General features: G+C 28.2%; 1 protein-coding gene across 1 annotated transcript; it reads left to right on the forward strand.

Moving 5' to 3' along the window:
- Positions 1–8,512: 8,512 nt before the first annotated feature.
- LOC103484250 (uncharacterized) lies at positions 8,513–9,979 on the forward strand. The gene has a single exon (XM_008441229.3). It carries the CDS (start codon positions 9,006–9,008, stop codon positions 9,831–9,833), a length of 828 nt encoding a protein of 275 aa, XP_008439451.1. The 5' UTR covers positions 8,513–9,005; the 3' UTR covers positions 9,834–9,979.
- The last annotated feature ends 1,513 nt before the right edge of the window (positions 9,980–11,492 follow it).

Here is an 11,492-nt window from a genome sequence, read left to right on the forward strand (position 1 = left end):
GTCCTCCAACCCCTAATATAGTAAAAAAATCATAGGATTAGTCTGATTCTAATCTATCTACGAATTAAATTGAAAAATGGTAACATAATAAATTAAAACTTTTGAAATAATAAATATTAAATTGAAAAGAATATATGTCAATATTAGGAATTAAAACATGTATGTAGCAAAATAAATAAATAAAATAAACTATAGCATTTTCTTTATAGATTCTTTTGACAGCACATGCTTACTAAGACACCTACTTATAAAATAAAAGTAGGTTTCATGATTAGTATATGGACATTTCATTACTTTTAAATTGAGTTTATCCATCATCATAATTTCAAAATCAATTATATATAGAATATATATATACACACAAAAATATACATAACATCTTCCCTTTTCCTTATCCCAAATTGCAAAATTAAAGACAAATCTTTTTTCCTATATGCTTTATTAAATAAATTTAGAACACAACTTTTGAAATAACTAACTAAACTAAGAAAGAAGAGAATGTGTTGTTAGTTGTCAAGTAGGGATAATATATAAACAATAATGATACTTAAATATTATTGTTATATTTACAAATATTTTCTTTTACTAAATTTGTCAAATTTAAAATAATTATAGAAGAATATATTGAAAGTAAATGAATATATGAAATAAAGTAGAGAGGGAAAGGGCAGCTTCCAAAGAGAGGCTTTCTCTCTCATATTCTTTCATTATTATTCCTAATGCCAATGGTCTCTCTTTTATGACTTACACCTTCAGACATAAACCTAATTTACACCAAAACCCCATTCATTGGATTCAAATTTTCTACTCCCTACCTTTTTTCTTTCTTTCTTTTTTTAAATTATTTTATTAATAATAAGAATATTTTATCACCGGTTTATACCATTTTGTTTCTATTTATTTAATAATTAGTTGTAACCCTAAAGATCCATAAGATTTGGAATTCGAATCTCCAACGTTTTCCTGCAACCTAATAATATCATTCTTATTTGTTTAAAGGCATGTTAGAGTGAAAGTTCGTCTTAAAGGCTTATTAGGGTGAAAATCGCCTAACATAAAATTGTTCTAAGCTAACCATTCTTAACTTTGGAGTTCCTATGATCGAGCCACCGAAAAGGAAAGTGCACCTTGTTGGTATAGGTACTAACTTTTAATTCTTTTAAGATGTGGTATAGGAGGTGTGAATGAACCGACAATGATAGGTCCTAAATTCAGGGCGTTGGATTAATGTAACATATTTAGTATATATTTATATTTAATCTTAAGATCATTTGAGTTTCGTTTTAATTTTGATCTTTACCATTTTAGTCTCATTTTTCAATTAAATATCTAATTCATTAACGTCGTTATCTATTAATTAATTTAATATAATTATAAAATTAAACTAATGTTTAAATTTAATTTTTAATAGCTATTAAACTTAATTAGTTTTATTTTTTTTTAGAAAAGAAGGAAGCGGATATTTATCCTAAAACATATAAAATTGAATGAAAACTCAAATCTAAGACCTAAAATATTTTACAAGGTTCAAATTTAGTGATTAAATTACAATAAAATTCAAAACTTAAATACTAAGGAGTGTTTGAGACGATGAATGAGTTATTATAGTCTTACATTATTATAATCTAATTAGAATAATTTGTGATTGAGAGATAGATTATTCTAATTTGAATTATAATAGTATGTGTTTCGTGAATAAACTATTTTAATTTAATAAGAAAATAGTCAACCATTATAATAAAGAATAAAAAATGTTGAATATCAAATAGCAAATTAAAAGTTTTGAAATAATGTTTATGATTATTGGAGCTCTGAATAATATTTGCTCCAAACGAGTCTGATACATGCAAGTAATTTATCATATTTTACCAAATTTACCATTCACAATTATTATATTGGAAAGTAAGAATAATAAAAAAGCATTTTCTTTTAGATTTCTCTGTAAAGGTAAAAATCCATAAATTTGAGAGAAAAAATATCACAAATTAATTAGGACATAGAAATAGAGTACCCTTAAAACGTGGGACACGTGGCAAAGACCCATATCTTGTTAGTGGAGATCAAATTATTGAGAGACAAACTTGTTTTGCAATCTTAGTAAAAACGAACGGATATTTCTCTTTCGGTACGTGGCGAGCATTGATTGGTCCATGTTGCGATTATCACGTGGGATGTTCCGACAAGCCGTACTTCAACATCATGCAATGCATGGTGAATCCTGTTCTATGGGTCGTCTCCTTTGCATTCTTTTTTCTCAATAAATACTACAACTACTAATACTACTATATACTAATAATAATAATAACGAGTATTTTAATCTAGGGTTTAATTATTAATTAATATGGTTTAGTGGGCACTTTGCTTATAATGGTATGCCACTTTTGGCCTAATCTGGCATTATTCTTAGCCATTCTGTTTAAGATTCTTTTATTTTATATATATATTACAAAGTTAAAGGCTTTGCTTTCATGCTTGTTATAATTAATATATATATATTAAATTTTGTTGTTTGACAATCATATTATTATTTAAAATCCAAAGTAGCTTCTTTTTAGTGCTCATTTCCTAGTACTTATTTAATAATAATAATAATAATAAGTGTTGGAGTATATATTAAAAAAATAGTTTGATTACTACGATTTTTATGAGTGGTTCTTTCAAAACCTACAAATAGGTAAAATGCTTAAAAGATTCTTTAAACATTTGGTTGGTGTTTGTCAATTAAAGTGACTTTAGTTTTTTAGTTGGGTGTGATTAATAAAGAAAAATAAAGCAATAGAGTTTGTGATATATTTTATTGAAGATGCTACGATTTCTTTATTTAGTCGGTAAGAATATTATATTGAATAACTAATTGAGATCGATGTACAACGTAACGACTAAGTTCAAGTAAAGAACATGTATTTTCTAGATGCTACGGATAGAGAGGTCGTAGGTCATGAAATAACAACAATTTTGAAATTAAGATAACATAGTTTAAGGTAGAGATATACTTTTTTAGAGTCTCGTTGAACGTACAAACATTTGACGTAATAGTCATGTGATAGTCTTTTATCGAAATCAAATCTAACATAAAAATAAATTCATCCAAGTTAATAGTCATCTTAAAATAAAAATAAATAAAACAATTCTCAATTTTTTAAACTTGTACTCGAACGATTTAAAATTAGAAAAAGAAAGTTTTTAAATTATTTAAGAAAGAATTTTTGGTGTACATCTCGAATTGCATTTATCTTTGTGCATACCATGAATAGAGAATATAAATTAATATTTGTATTATTATTATTATTATTATTATATATATAGCAATTAAATAAACTTTTTAGTTCCAACTTTTGTTGATTTAATTTAATATATGAAAAAAAAAGTATAAAACCATTAATTTTTTAAATGCTTTTTACGTACAACAATTTGAGGTTCCAAAAGAGCATTTTTTGTGGTAATAAAGAAAAATTAATTTTCTTTTTGAAGTACTATGAAAAGATGGTGTGACATTGATTTAAGGGTAAAGTTAGGGAAGCCTTTATCACTTTCTAATTAAGTTGGGTATCTTATCACCTTTTTATAATTATGTCACCCCTTCCACAAAAAGAAAAGCACTCAAAAAATTTTATTTCAAATTTGACAAATCTCCCCCCCTATTTTATTTATTGTGGCTTTAGTGCTATCATAATTATTAATTAAACACAGCTAAGTCTCTATTTAATTATTAATTATTGATTTATTTTATTATCGAGTGTTTAAATCTCAATGGTGGTAGAATAGTCCTAAGATATAACGGTTGGAGTTCCATAATCCTAAGATATAACGGTTGGAGTTGAAATATTTATTAATGTGTAAATTGTTTACAAATCCCATACCACAAAAAGATGTACATTTTCAACGTGCAAAACCATCTAAAAATGCCCAAAAGGGCATTGAAAATTTAATTCCTAACGATGAATTGAGGAATTAACATCTATTGGAAGACAATATCCTAGCGGTCATGAAAGGGACGCCGTCGGGAGATACTTATAACTCTCGATAGTTAGTATACTCTATCGGAAGATATGAACTTTCCATGACGTATTCATGACCAATATCATAAGTTTGATATTTGGTTGAGAGAATCTAAAAACGTATATTATGTCTTGATCTTATTATAGGTGTAGAACGACCGTAGGACTCATATGACTCATATGTTAGCCTGATGTGGATTTTATGGCACATTCTCATATCCTTCGTGTTCTATACCTTGAATGATTAATTTATAGTTGTAATTGTGATATAAGAAACTTTATTTACCTAGGTGTCCTTTTCCCACTTTTGACAATGGTTTGGTTTTTAAAAGAATCCATTAAACTAAATTCTCTTTTATTATTATAGATATCAAAAAAGTTAAAATTATTCAAAGAACCCAATTTGCGGCTTGGAATATCTATTTGTTTAATCTCTTAATTTTGAATATATATATATTTATATATATATATATCCAAAAGTTATTCTAAATCCACTTCATACAACTTAAGTTGGTCTATATATATTATGAATTTTTTTAATTAATTAATTATCAAAATGAAGTCAAATCGAAGCGAAAATTAAACTTAACTCGGTAATCATTGTAGTGAAAGAAATCGATAGAAATAATTGATTGAACCACGATCTTTGAAATATATTATAATTTTTATTAAAAAGAGATATTATACTTTATTTTATAGTTGTAGGGTAAAAATTTGGTAGAAAGATTTATACGTCCCTTAAATTTTTTTATTAAATTATAGCTCGAATTGTTGTATTGATTACATATATATATATGTTATTGGATTAAAATATCAAAATATTTTGGATATTGTTTTAGTTAGTTTATAACAATGTCAAATTTAACTAACTCACTTTAACACTATTAGAGACGATATAAACTCCATAGTTAATTAACATTAAATTGTGCAATGATCTAAAAGATAAAAAGAAACATTTATGTGAGACAATTAATAATAATTTCATTACTTAATTATTGATGTATTAGACATGGCAAAATCCCATTGGTTGTTTGATGTGTTTCGAGTGATCAATAATTGCTGCCCATTATCTAACTCAAATGCAAATTAATTCAAAAACCTCTCAAGAGGGCATTAATAAGATAACCTTTTTGGGTTTTGTTTTTAAGTTTCTTCAACCATTTATTTATTTATTTATTGAAGTTATATTTTAAAATTCTAAGTCAATTTTCAATAAGTTAAAAGAAAAAACATGATATTTATAGTAAAATATATAGGGAGAGACGAGAACGATTTTGAAAAAACAATTGAAAGATTATTAAAAGATTCATAATCCAAGTACGAGAAAACTATAAATACGTTACTTTTAGAACTATGGTTAAAAGAAATGGAAAGAAATTTATGTTCAATAAACGAACAAGTTTCATCACCATATCACATCTTCTCCGATAGAAATCATTATTACAAACCAACAAAAAAAAATTTGATTTGATTGTAATTAATTAATAATATAGCTTTAACTATTAACACAGAAATGATTTTATATTTGAAGATTTTATAATAATTTGTTTTTAATTAGGCCATCAAATTAAATAAGCTTCTAGAACATCATATCCCTTTAACCAAACTAGTTCCTACTTTTTTTTTTTTTTTTTGGCCTTGAATTTTTAATTAATTTGTAGATAAATAAATAGATATTGATTGTGAAATTCTAGACTAAAAATGGGTAGGTCAATCTTAGCTGGATTCCCTTCTTAATAAATTATTATTATCATTGAGTTCAATATTATTTGTTCCCCTTGCAGCTGGATGAGCATGGAAAATCTTAGTAACTTTATCCTATAAGATTTTTCAAATTTTAATTCAACTTCACTTTTTTTTTAATCTAAATTTACTATACATTATTATATCACAAATTTAACCAATATTATACAACTTAACATTGTTATTTTGTAACTATTTTTCATTATTTTTGTTATTTACAATAATTTATAATAATACTAATGAAAGTAGTGTTTAAAGAATCTGTGTTTCTATTTTCTAACTTCTCTACAAAATTAAATATATATATATATATATATATATATATATATATATATTCAAAATGAGAAAAAAAAAGAAAGATAGATAATTAGAATAAAGGATTATTTTCAAAAATTAATAAAAAAATAAACTATTTACACACATTATATAAAAGAAAAAAACACTAAAAGCGCAATGTTATTCTATTTCATTCTTCTGTAAAAGGTAAACGTTTTGTTAATTATCATAAAAGTATTTTCCATATACATAGATGAGATAGAAAATTTAAACATTAAATTTTAAGAGAAGTAATATGTGTTAATAAGTTTTATTTCAAAAGGTCGTAGCTTACTTTGAGATTTGATCATGCAAAAAAATAAAACATGTGAAAGATATCTTTTCTAACGTATAGGAAAACGCTGCCGATAACAAAAAACTAATCTTGAAAGTTAATAAAAATACAAAAAACTAAAAGTTAAACAAAATAATAATTGAACATAAATAAAATAAAAAAGTTGGTAGAAAAACCTATTAAGAAGTACTTTGGGTACAATGTAACAACACATTGTGGCCAAATAATATAGAACATATGGTTTCCTATTCCAGAAGTTTTTTCCATTTTATATAATTAGAATTTTGTTTTGACATATACTCCCAAATGGAATAATAAAATCACAAAATAGAAATTAATTCAATTTTAATTTTAGGAAAGCTTTCCAATTTCAGTCAATTTTTTGGCCATTAATTGAAATTGGAAATACATATATATAATATAGGGGTATTTTGGGTAATTGGACCTTTTTATTTGATCCAATCAAAGGGGACAGAGAAACATAAAACAAAAGACATTTATTTTATTTATTTTATTATTTCATCAACCAATGAAATTTGATGTGAAGCCATCACATCAAAACATAGGAAAAGAAGATGTGAAAGTGAGATCTGACCGTCCAGTTGTCGAATATTGATTAGTTGTTATTTATGGAAATTTCAAATCTCTCGGGCCTCGTTTCTATCTGTTTCTTATTGGTCCACGCGTTAAACCACCTCAAACTCCATTCCCCAAAATGTACACCTCATCCCCCCTCGATTTTTGAGATCACCGTTGTATATAATTAAAACTAAAAAAATCAATTCATTCTTTCTAAATTATTAATCCCCTTTGCTTCATACTATTCATAGGCATTATATCCAATACTCTTTGGTTCGCTAGATTTTTACATTCAATACCATTATAAAAATGAGAATAAACCATAAGTATCACCCCAAAGTACGATATTACTTGCAATTATATACTTAAATTTATAGTAATTGTTGAAGTTTTAGAATTTTTAGCGTAAAATTTTAAGGATATAACCATGATTACCGGCTACCATACTCGGAATAGGTTCTTGTAACTTTACTTCGTTTCAAATTTAAAAGTTTAACGATATATCATTGCATGATATCATTATTTAAAAAATTTACAACAAAGAAACACAAAGAAACTAGTGATTTTTAAAGTTATTTTTAATAATTGCATGTGTGACATCTATTAAATGGTAGTAGGTTGTCAAACTCTTACTTTGGAAATAATATTTTTAACTTTTTTTTTTTCTTTTACCTTTGTTCACGCGGTTTGCTAATTGTGAACTATCGTTGATGGAAACGCGCAAAGAAATAAGGAAAGGTTTTGTGATATATTAGGTATTAATTTAAATGGAAGGTGAAATGATGATAAGAAAGACTTGGAATGCTTTTAAGTGGGATAAATTAAAATTTTAAAAGTAGAAGAAGATAGTTTGAAGTTCTTGGCGTTTGGATAGCACAAAATGATGAATTGGGTTAGTATTGGTTGGATTAGTTAAAATAATGAATATAGACCACAAAAATTTCACTTCAATTCAAAACTCCTTCTTACTTAAAAAAAGAAAAAGAAAAAAAAAAACAAAGTTGGATGATAATCAAGCTTATAAAATTTTGAAATTCAACTACTAAAGTTAATATAACTAAATAAATTAGTGAGTTTTTTTTTTCTTTTCATTTTCAATTAACAACTCCACAAAAGTTTTTAATTAGAATTATCTCAAATATCACATTCCAATCAAGTTATTATTTGTTTGAAAAAAGAAATCTTCTCTAACTAGAAATTTAAGGGTTGAACTTTATTTTAAAAGAGAAATATATTTCCTAAAATTAGAAAATAAATAATTAATCCCAAAATTCAACCAAATAAACAAAGGAAGAGAAATAATTTTGATTTATTGGAAACCCCAAATACATTATATATATGAAAGAAAAACTTGAAAATTTTCCATTTTTTTTTCAAAATTTAAAATTTGTTCAAGAAATTACCGCATAAAAATCAACCTTTTTTTGTTTAAATAAGATAGAAGTTAGTGCAATTACTAGTAAATAAAAAATAGAAAAACATAACTAACATCATTAATTCACGCATCATTTATTGCATCATAATTGAATCATTTTCGTAATATTTTATTTGATGTGAAAAATAAATAAGAACAACAATAATAAACTTGTACACATTTTATAAACATATCACCTAAATTTTTAACATAATTAAAACTATAGAAAAAGTTAGATGAAAAAAATATGGAATACTTGAGAATAGAGTATAGGAGGAGGGGGGGTTACGTGGATGGCTTTCGGCTTCTGTACCCTACACTCCTCCATTTCTAATTGGTCCATAGCTGGGGCCCAATTACAATCCAACTTCCCATGGCCCCACTCATTTCCAAAACTAAAAAGAAAATAGAAAATGTTTTTGTTTTTTAAAAAACGCCACGTTTCTCGTTTTCTCGCCCAATCGCCAAGCTGCGCTGTTCGAAGCTATGCTTTCAACGTGTTCTGTACAATTACGTGTCCCAATCGCCGCTTGTTATAAATCTCCGCTCTTTCTTCTCCATTTTTTCCTCACTTCAAAAAATTCACATCACTTCTTCTTCTTTCCCATTTCCCCCATCTTTCTTTCTATCTCGACCCTTTGTTATCCCTGCTTTCCCATAAATGGACGGTAACGGAAGAGGTGGTTGCTGCATCGCGAGATATGTCGGCCCTTCACATGACATGTCTAAAGTCGACCGTATAATGCTTAGATTCCGCCCCATTGCTCCTAAGCCAGCGGTTTCTTCCGGATCTGCCTCGGCTGATTCCACTCCGGAGAAATCCGAGGGTACTGGAAGAACCGGTAGGGGGAAAAAGAGGAGTAATAGGGATACTGGAACTAAGCGGTGCAATAACAGAAGGAAGAAGAGTGTTGCGAACGATGACGTTTTGGGTTCTTCGGTGGTTACCACGTTACCGCTTTTACCGGAGATGCCTGATTGTGTGAAGAGAGAAGGAAGAAACGCGCCGGTTTGGTTGAGTTTCGGGGGAGTGAAGGAGAATCAGACGGTGGTGTCGGCGGTAGCGGTGCCGCAGGCGGTGAGGATGGTGGCTTCGTCGGTGATAGTGGAGAGCGTGGCAGAGATCACGTGGGGAGAAGGGGAGGAGTTGGGGTGTACGGATGAGGAGAGGAGGAGGAATCTAGAGAGGGACACGTGTCCTGGGTTTATATCCGACGGTGGAGGGAAGGTGACGTGGACGAACGAAGCGTATAGGGAGATGGTGGGAGGTACGGCAGGGGATGCGGTGAGGGTTTGGTTGGAGTTGAAGGAGAGAACGGAGGAGTGGTGGCCGGCGTTTACTTGTAGGGTTAAGGTTCAGTACAGGAGCCGATGGGGTAAGGAGAGGAGCTCGTTGACAGCGCCGTGTGATGCTTGGAGAATGGACGGAGGTGGGTTTGCTTGGAGGCTCGATGTCAAGGCTGCGCTCAGTCTCGGGTTCTGCCGATAATGAGTCGGTCGCGATGGTTCGGCCGAGTTTGATGTATTTTTATTGAGAGCTTTCTAAGAGAATTGTGAATAGAGAGGGTTTCATTAGGGTTCAGGTTTTAATTTCTTTTTTTCCATTACATTTTCTAGAATCATCTTTTTTTTTTTTTTTTTCTTCTTCTTTCTTCCCTCTCTTTGTAAATATTTGGTTTTTTTTTTTAAAAGAAATCTAATTTCAGAACCAAAAGTTTATTTTTGATAAATAAAAAAAAATGACATGAAATCATGTACGGATTTATGTTATTTTTATGTAGACAAATACATGGAAAAATGGAGTACATATTTGAGAAAATATTGGATGGAGGTTTTTAGTGTTATGATCTCACAAATTACAATAAACTAAAAGGATATATAGTGTGTAAAGAGAGATGGGTGTATGTGTAAGGTGTAAAATTACATTAGCCTTTAATGTATTGATTAATTTTGGAATCGAAGGGTAGTATTATGATATGCCTAATGCTATAACATAATTTGTTAATCTTAGATACGTAAAGAAGTTAATTAATGTGTGACAAATATAGAAGAAACGGGTGTTTTCGAAACTCTATAAAACAAACGATTATCCAATCATTTCTTTGTTCTATTTATAACTTAGTTGCTGTTAAAAGAAAAATATATATTTAGTCAAAGAATTTAGTGCTTTTACGACTCTATTTAATTTTGTTGACACTTGGTTAGTAAATTAAGAAATATCTATTTTTGTATCAAAATTCCATTTTTTATTTCATTCCAAAAAAGAAAGAAAAACATCTTTTTCTTGGAACATGTTTCCTTCTCTCTATCGTCCACTTATAAAAATACATTTATTGGTCTATGTATTTCTTTTTCGTCTATTTCCTTTTCTTTTTTCTTTATTTAATTTTCATAGTAACCTTCTACGTGTTAACATGAAAAAAATAAATAGTGGAATTACTCTAGAAGTGGACGTAGAATTAATTAACCATTTATTATTTCTAAAAAAATTATCTTCAAGTTAAAAATATATTGAACCTCGATTTGCCATCTCCCCCTTCTTATAAATTAAGAATTTTTTTAGTCATATAATATAATTAAAGATTGATTTGAAGATGAATATGATGAACTAAAATTGAGTGGAGATGAAGATGATATTACAAATTTGTTTTTTCGTTCTCATTTCCATATCTGTCCTATGCTCCACACGTACCTAACATGCAAGACTTTAGAGACTTATCCATTAAGTTGGCATAAGTTATATTTTTAGACAATCATATATATATAGTAAGTACTTCCCAATTAAGATTATCAGTTTCAAAGCTTTATAGCTTTCATTAAATACTTTCAACAAATTAAAGAGCGACTAAGCTCCAAGATTCGGGCTTTTTCCTAGTGGAGAACTTAGGAAATGATATGAATACTTTTTTATGATTGGTGAGAACTCAAGCCATTCAAAATTCCTATATAATATTCCACTTTAATGATAAACGAAAGAAGTTTGATATCTTGAAGATATAAAATAAAAACATATGTTTTTGTAACACCATTTAATAATCTATATTTTAAAGATTGGAATATGAAAGTACATTTTCTTTTTCGTTTTTTTCTTTCTAAATTTAATCGATGGCCTCCATTCCTGTTTGGGGTCTTAAACATATTAAATGGA

This window comes from Cucumis melo, chromosome 12 (assembly GCF_025177605.1).
Source record: "Cucumis melo cultivar AY chromosome 12, USDA_Cmelo_AY_1.0, whole genome shotgun sequence".
Classification (NCBI taxonomy): Eukaryota; Viridiplantae; Streptophyta; class Magnoliopsida; order Cucurbitales; family Cucurbitaceae; genus Cucumis; species Cucumis melo.

What these genes read in the sequence shown, in the direction of transcription:
- LOC103484250 (XM_008441229.3), top strand. Translation starts at nt 9,006, where the DNA reads ATGGACGGTAACGGAAGAGGTGGTTGCTGCATCGCGAGATATGTCGGC.